The following is a 22,905-nucleotide window of genomic DNA, read 5'->3' as shown; positions in this document are numbered from 1 at the left end:
ATGCACCACGTATACCCTGGGCAGACTGCTCAGGACAGAGGGAAGCGCCCCAGCAAAGGTCATGAGGTGGGATTGTTGGGGTGGCAGGGTGAGGGGTAAGGAGGATTTGCTGGAGCAGACGAGTGAGGGGAAAGAACAGGAAAGGGGAAAGAACAAGAGCGGGGCAGAGGTCCCAGTCACGTGGGGCCTTGTCAGTCTCTATAAGGTCTTGGGCTTTCTCTGGGGGCCACATGGGGAGCCACTGTCGTTTTGAGAACGTTGCTATGGTGACACGTCCCTTATTTTGAAAGGCTCACTCTGGTTGCTGGGTTCAGAACAGACCAGGGCAATTGGAAGCAGGGTGACCTGTCAGGAGGCTGCTGCAGTGAACCAGAGCAGTGGATGGTGGCTTGGATGGGAGTGATGTGGAGATTGAGATGGAGAATGGGCTTCTGGATTTATTTTGAAAGTAGAACCTGCAGAGTTCCTTGGACTCTGATGTGAGGTGTGAGAAAAAGGATGATCAGAAATGATTCCAAGATAATTGGCCTGAGCAAGGGTGGAGCTGTCTTTAGTCGCGATGAGACGGCTGCGGGTGGGTGGAGCGGGTGTGGATGGGAAGAGGAGGTTCCGTTCCAGACACACTTGGTTTGCGATGTCTTGGCTTCCAAGAGGAGATGTCAAACAGGCAAGACCAGGCTGGAGATGGAAACATGGGAGTCCCGTGGTCTAAGAACGGCATTGCACGTGGGCTTAGGTGAAACTGATGTGTCGATGCAGGTTCGATTGCTTTTAACAAATGAACCACCCTGAGGGAGAAGACTGATGGTGGGGGAGGTTGTAGGGGTGGGTGAAGAGTAGCTGGGAACTCTGAACTTTCTGTTTAGTTGTGCCGTGGGACCAAAATTCTTCTGAAAAACAAAGTCTATTTGTTTATGAGACTTAATGGGATGGACAAGGGAGTAAGCGTGCAAGACAAGAGATCCAAAAAACTTGCAGTGCCCTCCTACAGGAGGAAGGAGAGGTGGCGGTAGGGACAGCAAATGTGGCAGAAAGAAAGAAGAGTAGGAAAGCATAGTGTCTTGGAAGTCAAAGGAAGAAAGTGGTTTGGGGTTGGCGGGGGGCAGGATCCACAGGGTCAGATGCTGACAGTGGGTCAAGTAAGACAGAGATGGAGCTGACTGTTAGAATTCCCAAGGGGGATGCCAGTGTGACTTTGCAAGAGCAGTTGCGTGGGATTGTGGAGATGCAAGCAGACTGGAGAGGCTTGCAGGAGGGTGAGAGGAGACAGTGAGTACAGGCAACTCGTTGAGGCACTTTGCTGAGAAGTGCTGCGGTGAAATAGAGCAACAGAGGAAAAAAAATTTTTTTTTTTTGCTTTGAGTTTGGAGAAATACAAGTATGACCGCATGGTGCTATAATTAACCTGCCTTTATTTAGCAGGAATCCCAACTTGAATTTTAGACATATAGAAAGCCCTTCCTTTTTTTAGGTACATCTTCATGGATGCAGCATGGTACCAGACAGAGAATGCTGAACCAGGAAGACCACCTTCCAGTGACTCAGGAAAGCAAGCATCACTCCTTGGTAAAGTCATCTGGGTCTCAGTTTCCTGATCTGCAGCATAAGATGCTGATCTCCAAGGATCCAGCTATGATATGGCATGAATGGGTAACTTGAAAAGCAAGGGAGATCAAAGCTGGGACAGGCAGTCAATGTCTGCTTGCTTCTTCCATGGGAAATTAAGAGTTCAAAGAAAGCACAACTAATGTAAAGTTGTGGGCTTAAGTATTCGTAGATTAATGCTAGTAGAGATTTTGATCAGTTTCCAACTACTGAACCCATCCCCTCATTGAAAAGCATATTCACCGCAGAAATTTTATACAATATGAAAATAAAATAATGAACGTTAAAATCACCCATTATCCCAACATCTAGAGATAAATGATAGTAACACTGTGGAATCATTTCCTTCAAGCTTTCTATCCATAAACATAATACCATATTTCCTCTCTTCCCCCAATGAAAAATGCCTCTATAATTGTATCCTGTTTTTTTCAATGACAGCTTCACAAGCATGTTCCCTGCATCACCACATATTCTTCACTAGTTCTTACAGCTGTCCAATACTCCATCCTAGGAATACACTGTAACTTAGCCGTTCTACGAATGGGCATTTATAGCTACCATAAATAGCGCTGATGAAAGAAGTGTTAGGATGTTCAACTTTGCCCGTAAATCTTTGCCGGTTCAAGTCCATGGTCCAGGAAGACCTCACATGCCTGGGGGCAACTAAGCCCCTGTGCCACAACTGCTGAGCCCGTGCTCCAGAGTCCCATGCTCCACGAGAGAAGCTGTGGCGATGGGAAGCCCACTCACCGCAACTGGAGGGCAGCCCCCACTGGCCACAACTAGAGAAGGGCAGCGCACAGCAACGAAGACCCAGCACAGCCAGGAAGGTTTAAAAATGAATAAATAAATCAATCTTTGCATATCTTATTCTTTCTTTGGCATAAGCAACCAGTTGTAGGATTATTCACTGATTCGATGGATGAAAACATCCCCAAGGCTCTTAGGCATATTGCCAAAAACCACCTTAACACATCTGCCTCTCCTACCTTCCAGAGAGGTTGTAACAATTTACTTCCCTGCCTTCACCCTGTGTGTTGGTTGTATCATGCTGTTACAAACCCTGCCTACTTCCTATGATTTCTTTTTAAAAGTCCCCTTTCACTGCATATAAGCCAAAGTTTATTACTTATTAAAACAGCATTGTAGGGGAAGTGATTCAGATACCAGTATATTTTTGTGTGCCTACATGCTCTGGGCACTGTGCCGGATGCTTTCTTGTTTATTCTTGTTTACTGTGAACACCACACCCTTAGAATGTAGGTGGCATCCTTTCCTTGTCCAATCCTAGGAGTCTGTGTTGAAAGACACACAGCTGGGGAATTCCCTGGCAGTCCAGTCATTAGGATTCTGCACGCCTACTGCCAAGGACACAGGTTTGATCTTTGCTAAGGGAAATAAGTTCCTGAAAACTGTGAGATGCCACCAAAAAAACCCAAAAGACACACAGTTGGTCTGCTGTATGGTCATGATCGGTACCCAGGGCTCTTGACTCCAAGCTGGCCACTTTGGTATTTACTTATTTTACTATACCTCACCTGCTTCAAATGGCTGAGAATAATCTTTATGACTCTAAGCTATATTCCATTTTATTGTGCATGCTCAGGCCCTCAGTCCGACTCTCTGTGACCCCATGGACTGTAGCCCAGCCAGGCTCCTCCGTCCACGGAATTTTCCAGGCAAGAATACTGGAGTGGGTTGTCATTTCCTCCTCCAGGGGATCTTCCCAACCCAGGGATTGAACCCACGTCTCCTGTGTCTTGTGTTGGCAGGCAGAGTCTTTACCACTGCACCACTTGGAATCAATTTTATTATAAAAGACTATAAGGTATTCACAGCTTACCAGTTTTTTTAAGGTTTTGGGAATAAAAAATATATCAAATTCTAGAGTCAATGATAATTCTGAAATTCTGCTTTACTAGGAGACATCCTAGTCCCCTGCTCCTTGCCTGGTCAGAGTGAAAGTGGTTCAACAAAAGCTGAGACCAACGGGCTAGGAAGGGGCCAAGCCGCTTGTCCTCTTCTTTCCTAGGTTGGTTACCAGTGTTTGTAGAGGTCTGAGATGAGCTACAGAAAGTGAGTGATGCCATTTGGATGGAGAGTATCTTCAGGTACTGCAAACCACAGGCAGAACTTGAATCATGTGGGAGGGGTATGAGTGCATGTATTCTTTTGGCAAGCCTTAGGAACCATGAGGCTATATACTTCTATACTTGGTCTTCTGCACAGCACACATTGAAAACTGGCCGTTGGATCTTCAGACACTTGAGACAAGTATTTATAGCAATTTCATGAGGACAAGTCTTTTCATGCCCCCAAACAAATTTTAAACTGTGAACGTTGACCCATGGGTCTTTGTTTCTGTACTCACTATCTGATGTGATAACAGGACAGTAAAAGTGAATTGAAGTGAATTGAAGCTGTTCTATTTTCCCTTCATTTCAAAAAGGCCTGGCCACAGTCTTTAGCTCAGAACAGCTTAATATGGATGTCCTAGGCCACGCCAGTTTTTTTTCCAGGACACAGCGAGGGTGGACTTGGAAACTGGCATAACATTGAGCTGTGCCTAACTTTCAACCATTGCCATTCTCCCTATTTCCTGTGTTAGGATGACTTGTAATCTCTTCTGAGGAGCTTTTGGGGGGAGGTTCTGCACAATTCCCTGGTTCTTGCTATGATAATACAGCATTATTTAAATGCTGGACTCTGCAGACTATAAAAGTCCTGCTCTTACAATGGCTGAACCTGCTGCCTATTTAGGCAGGATATTTAAGCACCATGGTTCAATCCTGTTACAACCGAGAGGAAAGAGGAGGCCCAGAGCAGGCTGACAGCAGGAGAGGGTTCAAAAAAACCAGGGCTTCTCAGATGGTTCTCACTCTGTTCCTGGTCATGGTGGTTAGAATGTCTCCTAGAATTGCAGCTGAAAACTCCTGTAACTTTCACGAGCTAGAAAAGCTTCTTTCCAACAGTAAAGGGGCAGGGTGATTAGAAATACTCTGAGGAAAATACTTTGAGAGGGGAAGGGATGGGAAGGACAGAAATGAGAAGCAGCCATAGAAGGCCAGAGACCGGGTGGGACTGGGACCAAAACGGTGGGTGGAGGGAGGGAGGAAAAATTAGCAGAATGGGAAGCTCAGAACAGAAGGTATAAAAGAAACTGCCAACTAGTGAAAATCTTGAGAAAGGATGGGTGGAGGGGGAACCGACGACTGGGGAGCAGTTGAGAAAAATAGCAATTAGTACAGCTAAAAATAAAGACCAATTTAGAGACAAAGCCAGATACACAGGAGGAAAATAGGACTCGCCAGAAAGACAATTCCTCGTAAACCAAATCCTCAAGGAAGTGGGGCTAATGACACCCCTTCTTGGGCTGTTTTGCAGAAGAAATGAGATAATAGGTTCGAGTGGAGCTGGCGGTGCGGGCTGGTGACCGGCGACGGGAAAGGAGGAATCAGAAGCGGAGCTCAGTGCGGCCTGAGTGATCTCCAGGGTTGATCGTCAAGGCCCTGCCGACAGGTGCACCACGTGAGTGGCGCCCAAAGTCAGGCTCTCCTGCCAGCCGGCGTGCCGGACAGAGGCATCTTTCCGCGCTGAAACTGGAGGGGGCCCTACGGAATTCCCCCGAGGTTGGCCCTTGGAGCCTCAAGACCAAGAGCAGGAGGCGCCCAAGTGTCGGTGCCCGCGCAGCGCGGCCCGGGAGAGGGCGCCCACCCGCGCGGGCTCGGCTCGCTCCGCCCGCGGACATCGCGGCCCGGGGCCAGGCGACGCCCCCGCTGGCTTTCGCGGCCGTAGGAAGGCCCAGCGCCAACGGCGTCGGGCCGGCCGGGGAGCGCAGCGATCCTGGAACCCGAGGGCAAGAGGGCGAAGGCCGTGGGCTGCACTTGGGCTTTGCAGAACCACGAGATCTCGGCTTTCCGGTCTCGGAACCAGGAGGTGACCCTCACCTGCCGCCCAGCCAAAGCGCTTGGAATCACGAAGCGCACTGCGCCGGAGGATCTGCGCCCGTTTCTCCGGGCTGCAGGGAGAGGCCGGGAGGCCGGGATGGGCGCTGGAGCTGGGAGCAGGGCAGGGCTGGGCGGGGCTCGGGCGGCATCTCTGGAGAACCCCGCCAGGCGGCTAGGGATCCCCGGGACGCGCGAACAGCCAGGGCAAGGCTCCTAAGTCTCGGGCGGCGCGGGCCACTTCCGAGCGAGTGCGCGCCTTGTTGGGCTCTTAGCCGGGCTCTTGGACTCCCGGCGTTTGGGAGTCACCCGGGTGCGCCCTGCCCGCCCAGGCACCCCGGGGCGGGACCGCCGGGCCCCCACGGGGGCGGGCCGGTAGGGCGCACGGATCGCGCCACGCGGCGCTTGGCGGGGAAGAGGGCGGCAGGGTGGGGGCCGCGCGCTCCGGGGCGGTGCTGAGCCAGCTCCTCCTCCTCCTCTGGCCTCCTCCTCCTCGCCTTCCTCCGGCTCAGCCGCCGCGCAGCCCGGCTGCTCCTCCTTCCTCCCCGGGGTGCTCGCGGCGATGTTTAACCGCGCAGTGAGTCGACTGAGCAGGAAGCGGCCGCCGTCAGGTAAGCGGCTCCCAGGGCTCCGCGGGCTGGGGATTGGGGCGCCCCCAGGGGCCCCGATGAGCCGCCCGGGCCGGTGCTGCCCACCCCCCCGGGCATCCTTCCCTCCTGCCCGGGGTCGGGCGCGGCTCCGCGATGCCCCGGGCAGGACGCGCCACTTCTCCCTGCTCTGTCCGGCGTCCCCGCAGTCCCAGCCGCAGCGGGAGCGCTGAGTCCCGAGACGCGCGCTGGGGAGGAAGTTTGTCTGAAAGGAGGAACAACAGCCGTTTTCTTTTTAGTGATGGTCTGGGAGAAAAAGGAGATCCAAAACATCCAAACTTTGGAGGTAGTATGGGCTCTAGATTCCGAAAGCAGAACGGAGTTCTGGAGGTCTCCGCCTCCGCTGCGGGCGTTGGTGCGAAAGACGCCAGCGCGGAGCCCGCGGAAGGCACTCCGGGACCCGGGGCATCCGACTGGGCGGCCCGGCCTGGGCTGCTGGGCGTCTTCGGTTTTGCGCCGAGGAGCCGAAATGTAGGGCGGGGAAGGAGGGTGAATACCAGGTGAAGGGCGCATCTGCAGTTCGCGCCAGGAAACAACAGACCTTACAAAGGATTCAGCTTGGCTGTCACTCTGGACCAGCCTGTCACTCTGGACCAACCACAGTTCTTCGGAGCGATTCGATAGGACGAAGAGCTCCTGGTGAAGATGAAACCATGCCCCTGATTCCAACCATCTCACCCTTTTTGTTCCTTTCATCTTAGCCCCTGTGAGCGCTCCAAGTGGGACCCAGTACGTGTTCTGTGAATTCTCTCTTCACCCTTAGGGCAACCCATTGAAATAGGCATTGTCCTCGGCCCTTGCCACCAGGGAGCTGTTAGGTAACTTGCTCCGAGTCACACTTAGGTGATGGAGAATCTTTCAAACCCAGCTCAGCCTGACTCTGGGTTCAGAGGCTTTTCTGCCACTTCCCACTCCAAGAGTCGCTTCTGCTGGTACCAGGAGAGCCTGTACATGTTGGCCCCTATCTTTTTTTCACCTGTGTCTTATTTTATGTGGGACACTGTGGTTAAGAGGATGAGTTGAAAGTAGATTGACTGAGTCTAAGTCCCACCTCCACTACTAGGTGCACTGCTGCTGCTAAATCGCTTCAATCCGGGCCGACTCTGTGAGACCCCATCGACTGCAGCCCACCAGGCACCCCCGTCCCCGGGCAAGAATACTGGAGTGGGTTGCCATTTCCTTCTCCAATGCATGCATGCATGCTAAGTTGCTTCAGTCATGTCCGACTCTGTGCGACCCCATGGACAGCAGCCCACCAGGCTCCTCTGTCCACGGGATGCTCCAGGCAAGAATACTGGAGTGGTTCCCCATTTCCTTCTCTAACTAGGTGCGCTATCTCTGTGCAGACAAGGACCTGCAGGATGGCAATAAAATACCCCTCCTTAAATGCTGAATTGAAACTGCTTTCCCATCCATCATATTTTGCAAATTGTTCCCTCAAATATTGAGAGCAACTCAAAGTAGGACTCCATAGAGTTACTGTAAATTGCTTATATTAGTGTTAGTATTAGGGGTCATGTAAACCTTTCTGTGTTGCCTGTGAGTCAAAGGATTTCTCTGTTGTTGTTCACTTTGAAAGTGATAGTCACTCAGTTGTGTCTGACTCTTTGCGACCCCATGGACTGTAGCCCACCAGGCTTCTCTGTCCATGGAATTCTCCAGGCAAGAATGCTGGACTGGGTAGTCATTTCTTTCTCCAAGGGATCTTCCCGACCCAGGGATCAAACCCAGGTCTCCTGCATTGCAAGCAGATTTTTTACTGTCTGAGCCATTCGATTTAGCCATTCCCTATTGTTGGATGTTCACAGGCCAAAGGAGTGGTGGTCAGAGCCTGGACTCTGAAGTTACTTACATCCCTTGTTCCTACCCTGACTCTAGCATTCAGCTGCCTTGAGCAAGTTACTTGACCTCAGAGTCCATTGCTAAATGGGAAATTTGGGACCTGGTTGCTAAACCACAGGTAGCTTGAAATTGGCTATTAGTGGCCATTTCCGCCATGGAAATCAGCAGATGTTAAAAATCAAGTTGTTGTTGTTTTTTTTCCTAGGAGAGCTGGTTTACCAGCATACTTATGTGTCCATTTTCCCATCTGTACAGTGGATTTCATAGAGTTGTGGAACTAAATATACAAAAGCATATATATAAAATAAAATATTATATTATATATATATGTGTATAAATATATATAAAGTCCCCAGTACAGTGCCTGGCATAACTGAGTATAATGGTTAGCTGTTATCTTTTCCACCTTTTTCCTATTATAAATAGAGCTGCTTTGAACATCCCTACACAGGTCACTTTTGGGGTGAGGTCTTCCAAATAGAACAGATTATGGATCACACATGGTTTTAGGGTGCTGTTGCATATGTGCAGACTGTACCCCAGAAAGACTGGGATACCAGTTTTAGGGATACCGGTGGAGTGTACCTCTTTCAGAGTAACACACTTTAAGGCTGATGAAATGTGGTTAGGTCGCTGATAGAAAGATCAATAGCTAAAAATCATGGATTGGTGTTAAATGTCTGGCTTCCAGGAGCCTGATTTCTTTATGATTTTTAGGGTTAACGTCTGTCTCTGGATAGGAAAGGACAAATGAGCCTCTGCCAGTTTGGTCATCACCACCCAGCAGTGAGAAAAGGGGAATGTGGGCCCCGAGGCAAAGGCACTGGGAAGCCAGCCAAGTGATCCAGGGGACCCTGGACTGAACTTTTTTTTTTTCTTTTTTGGTGATTCTGAATTATTTTCCTAAAGTGGCTGTCCAAATTGTATAAGCATCTGGCCCCTCAAAAACTCGATCCATCCCTGCTGGACCGTGACTCGGACCTGGCTGCAGTCCTGCCTCCCAGCTCCTTTTACTCCAAACCTTTTCCATTTTTCCACAAAATCTCATTGGAGACCATGTCTTTAAACTGAGGTTTGGCACTCCCAACCCTTAATTCCAAGTTTCGAAGTGTGATTCAAAGTGTGAATGTTCTCCTTTCTGAGGTTTCTCAAAGTGTGTTCATGAACCACAAGGGGGTGGGGGTGGTCTGATAAAATGCAGCTTTCCAGGCCATGACCCAGACCCCTCCTCTCTCTGATTCTGTCTTGGGCACCCAAGGTGGGAGGGAGTGTTGGCTGCATTTTTGACAAGCGCTCAGTTGATTCTTAGGCTACTGAAGTGTGAGGAACCCTGGACGATTCCCTGCACCCACCCTGCCCCCCACAATGACTTGTGATGTTGATGGTACCTGGGATGCTCCTCACTTGAAAACAAAAGCCAAAGCCATAGCCTTCCACCGCCCCGTGTGACCAGACCAGGACTGAACGACCGGGGGAATTCCCCCACCCAGCCCGGAGCCTGTTATACATTATCCCATTAAACCTCTGGGACCAGCTGCAGATTTATTGCTGGGCTTAAGTTTTTATTTAAAGATGACAGTTGACATAACAATTTAATGTCTTTGTTATAACAACCCGACAGCAGGACTGGCTTGGCTGCTGGGGGAAATTTTCCCTGCAGAACATCACTGGGCTGGCCTGTGGGTTCAGAGAGAAGGAAGGAGGCAGAGAGGATGGGCTGGGAGAGCGGCATCGTTTATACACGCGTGTTCCATGCTGGCTGAGTCCTCCGTGCCAACTCTGAACACGGGCACGGGCAGCTTGCGGACTGGTGGGTGCCAGGTGCTCGGGGTGCTTTACTTGTCTTCACAGACTTTGTATTGGAACCGATGTGTTTTTTTTTCCCCTCACTGTTAGAAATTGTGGAAACTAGGCAGGTGCTGGGCAGGGCCATGTCCTCCGGTTTCCTGGGTGAACTGAGTCACTTCCCTCCCTGGGGTTGAGTAATCCCCTTGGGCTCCTGCTGCTGGGCTTTGGGAACTTGCTGTTTAAATTGCACTAAATTTACTCCCACCCATTTCTTCTGCTTCCCCCAGATAGCTCTCCAGGGCAGCAACCCCGGGGGTGGCAGCAGGGGGCAGAGGGGCCCGCGTGGGCGACAGCAGCGGCTCCCCGATAAGAGCTGTCAGGAGCGTCCACTGGGGCGAAACAGTGCCTTGCAGGCTTCCGGGGACTGGTTTCCCTCCCAAGCAAGTACCCTGCTCTCGAGGGCCCTGCCCAGGGCCTGTGCTTTGGTGCTGCTGCCCCTCATCGGGGGTGTGCTCAGGGACTGAGCCTACCTTCTGGCCTACCTTCTCTCCTGGCCCCCCCTCCTCTCTCCTGTGTCCTCCCAGAAGGCCAGGAGACCCGCTTTCCCAGACCTCCTGCCTCCCTCCGTCTCAGCACCGGAGACACACCCTCTTGTCTCTGCTTGGATCGTGCAGAGACTTCCAAGGGACAGGGACAGTCTGGAGCCGCCTATCTGAGAAGGACTCAGAGCTCTGACCCGAGCCCAGAGCTGCTGGTGTGACCTCACGCAGTATCCATTTTGTCCTCTTAGCTCACCTGTGTTAACATTGAGAGTGAGTGTGACGTGCTGGCTTTTCTTTTCCCTTCCCTGCCTCCCTGTTGCCTTGCTTCACCTCCTTCCTTCCTTTTTTCCTTCTTTCTCTCCCTCTCCAATCAGAACATTAAAAGCCAACAACACCATCGTCAACCATCTTTCAGTTTAGTTCAGTTGGTCAGTCGTGTCCAACTCTCTGCGACCCCATGAACCGCAGCACGCCAGGCCTCCCTGTCCATCACCAACTCCTGGAGTCTACCCAAACTCATGTCCATCACGTCGGTGATGCCATCTAACCATCTCATCCTCTGTCGTCCCCTTCTCCTCCCACCTTCAATCTTTCCCAGCATCAGGGTCTTTTCAAATGAGTCAGCTCTTTGCATCAGGTGGCCAAAATATTGGAGTTTCAGCTTCAACATCAGTCCTTCCAATGAACACCCAGGACTGATTTCCTTTAGGATGGACTGGTTTTATCATCCCACACGTCTTTATCATCCCACAAATGAAGGATGTTTCAACACCCCCCAGTAGTAGGAAAGATACAATCTCATGTAAAGAACTGTCCTGATAACAAGAATCTTCTAGAGGCTGTTGCTTCTAGTGAGAGGCTCTGGGTCGTTGAGGGACAGGAAGGATAGGAAGACCTGTCCCACTGTAGCTCTTGTCTTTTGTACCATGTAAATAAATGTATTTATTTACTTAAAGAAGACAACCCCAGGCTGCCTTTACTTGGTCAACACAGCTCACTTGGTAAATATTTCCTCCTGCTCATTCTCATTCCTTCATGGGCCAGTGAAGAAAACTTCATACAGTGCGTGGCAAGGCAGGCAGTGGCCATCAGGGAATGCCTGGCCTCATCTTCTCTGTCAATTTTAAGTTCCCTGAGAAAAAGGGCCTGCCTTTTTTTTTTTTTTGCATTACATTCATTTTATTTATTTATTTATCTATTTCATTTATTTTTATTAGTTGGAGGCTAATTACTTTACAATATTGTAGTGGTTTTTGTCATACATTGACATGAATTAGCCATGGATTTACATGTATTCCCCATCCTGATCCCCCATCCCACCTCCCTCTCTACCCGATCCCTCTGGGTCTTCCCAGTGCACCAGGCCTGAGCACTTGTCTCATGCATCCAACCTGGGCTGGTGATCTGTTTCACCATAGATAATATACATGTTTCAATGCTGTTCTCTCGAAACATCCCACCCTCGCCTTCTCCCACAGAGTCCAAAAGTCTGTTCCATACATCTGTGTCTCTTTTTCTGTTTTGCATATAGGGTTATCATTACCATCTTTCTAAATTCCATATATATGTGTTAGTATACTATAATGGTCTTTATCTTTCTGGCTTACTTCACTCTGTATAATGGGCTCCAGTTTCATCCATCTCATTAGAACTGATTCAAATGAATTCTTTTTAATGGCGACTAATATTCCATAGTGTATATGTACCATGGCTTCCTTATTCACTCGTCTGCTGATGGGCATCTAAGGGGCCTGCCTTTTGTTTCTTGCATCTTACTCTGCCCTTCTCTTTGAAGCCTCTGCAGCCAGACAGCCTAGGGTTGAGTCCTAGCTCATCTAGCTCCTGGCTTGTTCCTTTGCTTGCCTTGGTGTCCTCATCTGTAATGGGCCAGTGAGGGACCCAGCCTCCAAGGGTTGTGGTCAGGTTGAGACGGGAGGTAATCGGTGTTCAGTACATGCCAGATCTTTGTACAACCATCACCCTCCTTTCTGCCTTGCCCTCCGCCCCAACAATCTGTCGGAAAACTGTTATCACTGTAAATCTATACATGAATGCCAAGCACTGTGAGCCCTGAGGGAGACACAATTCTTACTCTCAAGAAATACACAGTCTTCCCTACAGACACTGGAGGGGAAAAGTTGCTCATTTGCCCCAGTGTAGGGGCCAGGGTTCGGGGTGGGCCTTTGCTGGTGGCTCAGTTGGTAAAGAATCTGCCTGTAATGCAGGAGACCAGAGTTAGATCCGTGAGTCAGGAAGATCCTCTGGAGAAGGAAATGGCAGCCCACTCCAGTATTCTTGCCTGGAGAGTCCCAGGGACAGAGGAGCCTGGAGGGCCATAGTATGTGGTCACAAGAGTCGGACTCCAGGGGAGAGTGAGGGTACATTTCTGCATACATGTCTGGTCCCTGACGCTGGGAAATATTGAAGGCAGGAAGAGAAGGGGGCGACAGAGAATGAGATGGTTGGACGGCATCACCGACTCAATGGACATGAGTTTGAGCCAACTTCGGGAGACAGTGATGGACAGGGAAGCCTGGCGTGCTGCAATCCACAGGGTCGCAAAGAGTCGAACACGACTGAGCGACTGAACAATAACTGGTTCCAGAGGAAGCACAGGGGCTTCTGGAAAGTGAGAAAAAAGTGCTGTCAGGGTCTTTACTTTCACCTCCAGAACTGGGCTCTTGGGGAGTTTTATTTTTTCTGGGCTTTTGCCTAGAAAGTGAGGACTCTAGGAGGCTACAAATAACAGTCTGGCGTTCTTATTTCCTTCCCTCTGGTAGAAACTGGAAACCAGTGGCCATCTGTTGTTTAGTCCACTCAAAAGAGGATGTTGAGGCTTGTTTTTCCTCCAGACCCAAGGGTGCTCAGGAGCCCCGTAGCCCCTGCCCGTCTTGTACAACGCGTCTCTGAGAAGACGGCGGAGTGTGGGGCTGCGTGGACGCGTCCCCAGGCGGACCCCCAGGGCATGGCACGTAAGCAGGGTCCCCATCCCTGGAGCTGATATGCCCTCCATTCAGCCATCGCTGGGTGCTGGTAGGCAAAGTAGGGTCGGGGGTGTGTGGTGCAGTCACAGGTACACAGGGGGCCTTTTTGGGGGTCGCTGAGCACTTGACTTTTTTTTTTGAGGCTTCAGACCTCGTGGGAAAACGCCAATGAGGCCTTTTCTGCGCTGACCTCTCCAGCCTGTGGGCTTGCTCTGGTCTTTGATGCTTTCTATTAGTATGATTATTTCAAAACGTTTTTATTTTTATTTTCTGCTAATGGCAGTTCTCGCAAACCTTCCCACCAAGGGAATTGCATGCCTGAAGGGTCGTTATTCTCAGAAGCTAGATACTGGAGCTGATAAACACTTAAGGAATATTTAGATAGAGGGTTTCCATGACCCAGTTTCTCTGGAGCCCTCCATGGATCACCAATTTTAAAAACAGATTCTCCGCTTCTAAGTTGGGATGACTTTTTTAAAAATGTAATGTTTGGCGTGATGTAGGTGATACAAGGTTTTGAATAAGTTTTGTGGGGTGTGTACTTTCCCTGCGTATTTTAAAGGAGTCTGGTGTGTGTGTGTCTGTGTGTCTGTGTGTATTACCAACCACTTTAGAATTTAGAGCTAACGTTTTTGCCTTTTCCTGGGCTTGAATGTTTATTTTTTTAAAAATAAGCCGTGCATTTGAGGGGGTGCCTTTGACAAACCCTTTGAGGATGTAAGTTGACTCTGCTGTTGAGGAAGCTGGATATTGAGATTTTACTAAAATCTTTGGCTTGGGGAAATTGTCTCAGGATCATTACTCAGACCTTCCTGTAGACGAATAGCAAGAATTTGTACTGTGAGCATTCAGTTGTGATGAATGTTAGAGATGCCTTTTGAATGTGGATTTCCAAGGAATTAATGTCTGGAGAAGGTCTCTGGCAGATATGACATCATAGCATCTACAAATAATGTATCACAGAATGTGCTACAGGCAACCCTCCTCAGGCCTCTGCACCTGGATGCGGCACTGGTTTTGCAATAACAGCTTTTACTGAAGTCAGAGACTGCACAGAACAGCGCCAACGTAAATGAAAGCATATGCCCATTGTATTTATGTGCTGGATGATTCTGGCCCAGTCGTGTGTGGGATTTTGTCTGCGAGGAGTTAGACCCTTAGTTTCACCGTCTTCTCCCACATAATTGTTACCACTCTTTTCAAGGCTGGCATGTTCTGGCCTCTGTGAGGGTGAAGATCAGCAGATATAAAAAATAAAGATGGCAGTCAAGCCAGTGGCAAATGGTGTGTTGTGCTTTGGAGCCAAGGCTGCCTAGGCTTGGACCATGAGTCCCCATTTCCAAAGCTGGGTGACCCTTGCAAATTAGTGTGCCTCAGTTTCCTCATCTGTGAAGTGGGAACAATCTTAATCACATCAGAGGGTCATTGTGAGAACAAGATGATTTAACCTACAGAAAAAGCTCGGAATAGCTAGTGTCCAGCATGCTGTGAATAATTTATAAGTGCAATGGTTACTACTAGCCTGTGATAAACTCATCTGAAGATGAATTTCTTGAAAAGTAAGTATTGTGCCTGCAAAAATCTGAAAATCTAAAATACTTTGAAGGGCCCAGGAGGTAAAAAAAAAAAAAAAAACCTACTTTTTTTTCATTGCAAAAATGCTTTGCAGCTGATCTAAATGACAACAAGTGTGCAGAGCTGAACAAAATTGAAACAAACAAATGTTATCACCAACGGCTCTTTACTAACTTGAGTGGTCCTAAAGCTGCTAGATAGATAGGTTTAACTTTTTTCCTCCTGTACTTTCTTTTTTTTTTTTTTTGACTGTGCCCTGTGGCATCTTAGTTCTCAGACAGTGATGGAACCCATGCCTCCTGCTGTGGAGGCACTGGACCACCAGGGAAGTCCCCCTGCCTGTAATTTCCAAACCTACCTTCTTGTGTAACCTATCTAAAGCGGAAACTTTTGTCAATGAAAAAGGAAAGGAGAGTGTTGGACCTTTGTGTTTCCAAGTGCTAGGGACTGGGGAGGAACTGGGAAGCTGGGTACCCTTGTTATAGTTGCTCAGTCGTGTCTGACTCTGGGCAGCCCTGTGGACCATAGTCCACTAGGCTCCTCTGTCCATGGGATTCTACAGGCAAGAATACTGGAGTGGGTTGCCATGTCCTCCTCTAGGGGATCTGCCCAAGGGGGACTGAACCCTCTGCTCTGGCCACATCTCCTGCATTCCAGGTGGATTCTTTACCTCTGGGTTTTGCTTTATTCTTAAGCTCAGAAGTATATCTGATTGCTATGAAGAAAGGTTATTTCTTTCTCCTGGACATCGCCGGACTGATTGTAATATTTAAAGTGAACCAAGTTGTCTTAGGAAATCCTTACTTGTATGCATTGGAAAATAGTGGAAGTCTCCTTGTGCAGAGGCTCCCGAGGAACGGAAATGCCTCAGGTGATGAGGCAGTCTCTAGGGCAGTGCCAAATGGAGTGGACCTCTGCCAGGCTCATTGGAAGCTGGGGATAATGACTTGGAAAAGAGAGACACCATTAAGTGAATGGAGTTTGCAAATGTTGCTCTAACTAGAGCTATCTATGTATATTGATACAATCAAGAAGGATTTTTTGTTTTTTAAGGCAGAGGCAGAGGCCTTAATCAAAATTGAAAGACAATCGGGAAGTCTTTGCAAAATTCGAACCAATATTTCTGGAGAAGTGAAAACACATGACAGAAGAGTGTGACTAGAAGATTCTTATAGTAAGAACTGTTAGGGCAGAAGGTGAGCAAAAAAGCAAAGAAGGAATTTCTCTTTATCCAGAGCACCAAAGCCAGAAGTCAATAGCCATGGTTATGGGGATGCCTACTGTATCTTGGTATGCTTTCTGGGCTAGCCCTAAAAATTCTATGCCTTCTGTAACAGTGTCGGCCATAGATGTATTTCACAATATTGATGGAAGGGAAACGGTAGCCCAGGAGGGAACTGAAAGGAAGGGTCACCCGTTTGCAACCTCCTGTGTTCCGAGGAACCCTGGGGTTCCAAGGAGGTGGTCCTGGTGGGGACAATTGCCTGTACATTTAAGTCCCAATACTGGTCCATCCAGCAGTTCCTTAGCTGCGTCACCTTACCTCTGAACCTTTATGTCTCAGTCTATTAAATAAGGAGACTAGATCAGATGAGTGGGTTTTGAGTTGTAAAACTTTTTGTCAAGTGGCACAGAAAGCTGGCACAGACACCTAATATGCAAAATGAGTAGAGAATGAAATGAAAAGGGGAGGGAGGAAGCGATTGGCTCCTGGTGTCTCATAAGACAGCTATCTTGTCTCTCACTTAACCAGAAGACCTAGTTAACCAGAGCACTCTGTTGGCTAAATGGGAATCCACCAACTATATTTACTTGCAAGACCATGAAACTGTGAAAACCCAATTGTGGTTTCATTTATTATTGAAAAGAATGTCAGAGAGTTTTGGAATCACCACAGGCCAAGGTTGAAAACTTATAGAGAAAGGAGTTGTTCTGCCATGGCAAGAGAAAGTTCTGGCTGCCTAAGGTTTTATTCCTGGAACAGCAAATTGTGTCTCTAATTTATTTACTTAAGAGAAGACCTGCTGGGGAAGTGGAGAAAACCGTCAAACTGTATTCTTCGGGCAGAGAACAGAGAGTAAATTTGTGAAATGCTTGGCAGAATGAACCCTGCTGCAGAAATTCCTTATGATAATGATCTTTTAATTTGATTTATACTTCGTTGGGAAGAAACACAGTGTTCAGAAGCTTACCATTTTAGCATTTGCAAAGAGAGCAGAGAACTAATTTAATATCCACGAACTGGAGATTCACTTTAGAGAAGCATCAGGTCCATTTGTGATGTTTGAGTCAGTTTGCCTCTCAAAGGAGTGGCTTTGTCCCAAACAATTCTCTTACTCCATCACCAAAGTGTATTGCTTCTGGTTTATTTAGCCTAGTGGCAAGATGCTGGGAGAATGCAATCTCTGCTGTTCACAGAAATGAACCTGTGTTGACCCCCAGTAGTACATGAGAGATCACGGAAGCGACGGTACTTCGAAGTTCATCATATTCTGGTACAACGTTCCTCTAAAAGCATTTGAAACCATATGGCCCCCTAGCTACCTGCAGCAATTAATATTCATAAGACTTTTAAGATTTATCCTTTTAAAATGATTTGTTTTGCCGATTTCTTGCAGCAGTCCCCAACCTTTTTGGCACCAGGGACTGATTTTATGGAAGACAATTTTCCCATGAACCGGAGCGGTGAGGGGATGGTTTCCGGATGATTCAAGCACATTACATTTATGGTGCACTCTATTTTTATTACATCAGCTCCACCTCAGATCATCAGGCATTAGATCCCAGAGGTTGGGGAGCCCTGATTTAAAGTTTATTTTCTCCCAGATTCAAACTTTTCTTTAGAGAGACATAACTATACTTTGAAAAAAAGCAATGGAAAAAGAAGTATTAGTTATAAAAATATTCACTTGATAGATTATACTTTTAAGGAAGCAGAGAGAAGAACTAGTATTTCTTGAGGGTCCACTGTGAACATCTAGGTGCCTAATGTGTTTCCTTCTTTAATCCTTCTGATAACCCCAAGAGATGCAGAGATTATCTTCATCTTGCAGAGAGTTTTGCCCATGTTCACATATTAATAGTTCAAGGGCTTCCCTGGTGGCTCAGTGGCAAAGAATCTGCCTGCAATGTAGGAGATGCAGGTTCGATCCCTGGGTTGGGAAGATTCCCTGGAGGAGAAAATGGCAACCCACTCCAGTTTTCTTGCTGAGTCAATCCCATGGACAGAGGAGCCTGGCTGGCTACGGTCCTTGGGGTCGCAAAGAGTTGGACACAAGTGAGTGGCTGAGCAGAACACCCAGGCACGTAGTTCAAATTGGCCAAGATGGCTTTGGAACCTGGGCCCATCTGAAGTGACATTCCATGGTGTTTCCCTTGACTCCAGGGAGGGGCCAAGTGAGATGAGATGTGTTTGTGCTATTGCTTCCTCCTTTAGGCAAGTAGCCAGAGTGTGTGAGTTGGCGGTTCCAGTCCCCTTTCCTTTAATCAAGAGGCTCTTTTTGGAGGCAAGAGTAAGAGAGTGCATGAGATGGGCGTGTGCAGTCATTAACTCATTCAGTCTTTGTCCATCGTATCGGTGTGATGCCGAGCCAGAATGGAGTCTGAGGGGCACAGGAAAACTCAGTTATAACGACTCTGTCTTTAGTATTTTGCTCATTATGGAATTTTTTGCATTAATTTTGGTTTTTCAATATATTGCATGAAAATCCCTTTCATCTGATGCCTGAATTTTTTGGCGTCCCTTTAAAATTGGCACCTATGTCCATTGCCTCCCTTTCCCAGCTCTGGTACTTACTTTATGTGCCAGGCAATGACCAACCTCCTGAGATACAAGATCAAGACACAGAGGAGCTTTCAGACTAGTGAGAGCCGACTGTGCAAATAGTCACAACACAGCAGGGTAATTATAAGACTGCGCACAGAAAGTAATGGGAAGGAGTTGCCGTTGAGTCAAGGTCCCTTGAAGGAGGGCTTGAGGGAGACCTGAAGGCTGCCTGTGGCTCGGCCAGTGGCTATGTGGGTGGAGGAAGGATATATGGGGAGTGTTGGAAAATGACAAGTCCCTTCTTGACTCTGAGCCTCAGTTTTCTGCATCTGTAAAATGGAATGGTAGCACCTACTTCATAAGGTTGTTGTCAGGAATGAATGAATGAATGAATTCCCTGTGTTAGCCCAGAGATTAGATTCTGGTGTGTAACCTGATACTGTGTCTTAGTCATAGTGGTGGTGATGATGATGAAAATAATGCTCCTTATAAGATGACAGTATCTTTAGACCACATACACAGTCTCTGAACTTTGCTTTGCAGACATCCACGACAGTGATGGGAGCTCCAGCAGCAGTCACCAGACCCCCAAGAGCACAGCCAAATGGGCGTCTTCCCTGGAGAATCTGCTTGAAGACCCAGAAGGCGTGAAAAGATTTAGGGTGTGCCTTTTTCCTTGTTGACCAGAATTGACACGCCACACAAAGTTTAGAAGCCTGTGGGGGAAACACAGGCCAGTTTTTGATACTGTCCATCCCAACTTGAGAGAAAACTTCTCACCTGTCATGACCAATGTGGGCACGCTTTCCCGGGTGGTTATGGACCAGCACTGAGGGGCTTGCCCCGACTATGTCTGGTTTTATATAACTGGGAGGGGTGGGGGATGGGGAAGAGGTACTGTGCCCACTGGCAGAATCTGCAAAGAATTTCCAGCTCTGTGACACGTAGGAGGGGGTGGTCAGGGTCTCCCTGATGTGAAGACTTGTTCTCTCGTGTGCTGGGGCTTCTCAGGATATACTGCTCATAGAGTGAAAGAGGCTGGACAACAGCTGGTAACGTGAAGCGGAATTCAAAGGAGGACAGGCGGATGGGGAAATGTCAGGACTACCTAGAAATGGCCTCCAGAAATCCCAGGTGTCTGAAGAACCTGTAAATTTCAAGAATGCCTGTATCTGCCTGAGTCCCACTGACTTCTGTCTTTAGTCCTGGGTCAGGTCATCAAAAGCCATCCTACTGTTGGTTCCCTTTGCAGACTCCAGGGAGCAGGTGGCAGCCATTCCTGGACATGGGGCCTCCGTAAGCACCATCTAGATCTCGGGGAGAAAACTTTTCCATGCACATTGGGATAGCTGGCTGTGCCACTGACCCCCAACATCTGCCAAAAAAAAGCACATCTCCAACTTAAAATAGTTTTCATTGTGGCATTTTTGGACGTGCTTAATATGTTTTCTTTTCTTTTGTTTAAAAAAAAAAAATGAGCCTGATTTTAGAGGAATGTACTTTGTTTAAACACTGTCTGGAAGGAACTAATATATCTTCCACTTTAATTTACTTTTTGGTAATTTATTGTTAGTTAAGAATTGTTGAGTAGATTCCTGCTTCATTTTTACACTTCTTCACAATGTTAAAACCATTAAGTTCAAATGCATATGAAATTCTAGCTTTAACATTAAGCATAACACTGTTTTGGGGGTGGAGCTTTTACAGAGTGAGTGAACATGCTCATTTGTCGAATTTTGACTTATCACTTCTTGAAAGGAAATGCATTATTTGTTTCTTTGTTTTTTAAGTAGAATACTGTTTGATATTTTTTTCTTCTCTTCATCCATAGGAATTTTTAAAAAAGGAATTCAGTGAAGAAAATGTTTTATTTTGGCTAGCATGTGAAGATTTTAAGAAAACACAAGATAAAAAGCAGGTACTTCTTTCACTCTGTGACCGTGTTCTTGCTAACTTTTTTTCTTTCCTTAAAAAGTTACAATTACCTTTCCAATAAATTTTGAAATTGCCAACAGAAATCCGAATCATATTGGATTTGGGGTAGGATTTAAGATACAGAATAGCCTATCTTGTGTTGATCAAATATTAACAATTTTTAAAAGAGTGTGTTAATCTGTTTTCAAATGGAGCTGTTCAAATGAACAAATATTTAAAGTAGAAATAACGATTTAAGTCACTGAGAGTCTGTCATCGAGTATGATTTTTTTTTCATGAATAATTTATGTGAATGCTCCCTCCAGGGCTTGACATGTTGGCGTTTTGTACGGACGTCGTAAAGCAGATGCGTGGTGATAAAAGCATAAGGCGCATCAGATGGATTGTCAATTATTCAATATATCTTTACAAAACATCTTGTAGTTGGCAGGGATCCCACATAGAAAGTTTCTGACTGTTCTCCCGGGTGAATATGTGCTCTTTGCAGGAGGCAGTCTTTAATTCCAATGTCAGCTGGATTTTCTGCCACTGAAGGTTGGGTGTCAGGGGAGGTGGAGGAGATTCTGGGCAAGGATGCTTGTGGATTGGGTGTGTTTACAAGGCTCGTGCTGGTGTCTTTCTAAGAGGCTCATGGCTAAATGCCTACATGCGTGTGTGCTACGTGGCTTCAGTTGTGCCTGACTCTTTGCAATCCTATGGACCTATGGCCCACCAGGCTCCTCTATCCATGGGATTTTCCAGACAAGAATACTGGAGTGGGATGCTATTTTCTTCTCTAGGGGATCTTCCGGTAATAATGTGCATGAAGGAGATTTTTGGTGTGAGGCTGTAGGGAGTGGTGGGGATTGGGGCATTAGAGGGTGGCCTGTCCTGCCTCCAGTGGCTGGTTGTTTAGCTGACTTCAGCAGCAAATGCCCTGGGGTCTGTGGCTGCCTGAGCTTTCCCTGCCTTGGGTTCTACCCACCTAGGTCTTTGCTGAGGGACCTTGCTTCTTAGGGCATCTTCTCCCATCTTTAGTCCAACCGCTGCCTGTTTTTCCAGAGAAGCTGGACGTTTGGATTCTTATGTGAAATCATCCAATCTTATAAATGATGGAACTGATTTTTTTTTTCATTTTTTCCCCCTTTATTTATTTATTTATTTTCAGTGGGTTTTGTCATACACTGATATGAATCAGCCATAGATTTACACGTATTCTCCATCCCGATCCCCACTCCCACCTCCCTCTCCACCCGATTCCTCTGGGTCGGAACTGATTTTTTTAAATGTAAAACGTTTCCTGCCAAACAAAACATAGCCATGGGCAGATGTGGCTTGTGGGCTGCCAGTTTTTAAGCCTCTGGCTCCAAAAAGCTGGAATCCATGAAGCCAGAAGCCATTACGTGTTTGCAGAAAATATCTGTCATTGGTTTATTCAAAGGCTTTTCTGCCTCAGACACTCTTTCCCCAAGATGGAGTGGTGTGGCCTTTGTTCTATGCCTTCCCTTCTGCAGGGGCAAGGATAGATGGATTCTGAGATTCCTGGAGCTGGATTTCCCAGGTCAGCCCAGAAAGCCATCCTGGGCATGATCCTTGACATTGGCTTCCTTCTTGCTTCTCCCCACTGGATGACTTTGCCTGGGCCCTTTGGGCTTCGCTGGTGGCTCAGACAGTAAAGAATCTGCCTGCAATGCAGGAGACCCAGGTTGCATTCCTGGGTCAGGAAGATCCCCTGGAGAAGGGAATGGCAGCCACTCCAGTATTCTTGCCTGGAGAATCCCCGCAGATGGAGGAGCCTGGTGAGCTACAGTCCTGGGGTGGCAAAGAGTCAGACACGACTGAGTGACTAACACTTGGGTGATGTCTCACCCATTGCTCTCCTTGGCCGCCAGCACCCAGCCCAGAGCCCAGGGGCCACTGTCGATGAATGCTGACCTGGGCAATGGATTCATCTGGCCTCACCCTAAAGCCCTAGGTCAGAGTCAAGCGGGACAGATGGACAGATGGCCACTCTTCTGCCTCAGTTTGCGTGATGGAGGTGCGAGGGGCTGACCAGCCAGCCGCTCCTCTGCATGCAAACGGGGCAGCGGAGGTCCCTGCACGGCTGAGCTGGGACTTGAACCTGCCTCCTGAGCTTCCCAGGTGTCCCTGCCCGTGACGCTGACATGCCCTTCCTTTCGGTCCAGTTTGCCAGACCTTTGTGGCGCACCTGCTCAGGGCCAGGCCTTGTGCAAAGCATGGGTGCCACGCGGGGACGAGACAGCCGAGCCTCTTTAGGGAACAGGCCCCAAGAGC

General features: G+C 48.0%; 1 protein-coding gene across 3 annotated transcripts in view; it reads left to right on the top strand.

Moving 5' to 3' along the window:
• Positions 1–5,362: 5,362 nt before the first annotated feature.
• The window catches only part of RGS10 (regulator of G protein signaling 10), a 41,250-nt gene continuing 23,707 nt past the window's right edge, over positions 5,363–22,905 (top strand). The window contains exons 1-4 of one of the 3 annotated variants that reach the window (XM_061162765.1): positions 5,363–5,544; positions 6,065–6,163; positions 19,240–19,358; positions 20,528–20,614. In XM_061162765.1, coding sequence (XP_061018748.1) covers positions 6,115–6,163; positions 19,240–19,358; positions 20,528–20,614 — 255 coding nt within the window. In that variant the 5' untranslated portion in view covers positions 5,363–5,544; positions 6,065–6,114. The other 2 variants (XM_061162764.1, XM_061162766.1) reach the window with 2 other exon arrangements.

The sequence above is a fragment of the Dama dama genome, chromosome 15, assembly GCF_033118175.1.
Source record: "Dama dama isolate Ldn47 chromosome 15, ASM3311817v1, whole genome shotgun sequence".
NCBI classification, from domain to species: Eukaryota; Metazoa; Chordata; class Mammalia; order Artiodactyla; family Cervidae; genus Dama; species Dama dama.
The sequence above is the reverse complement of the archived record's forward strand: the minus strand, read 5'-3'. Positions and strand labels throughout refer to the sequence as shown.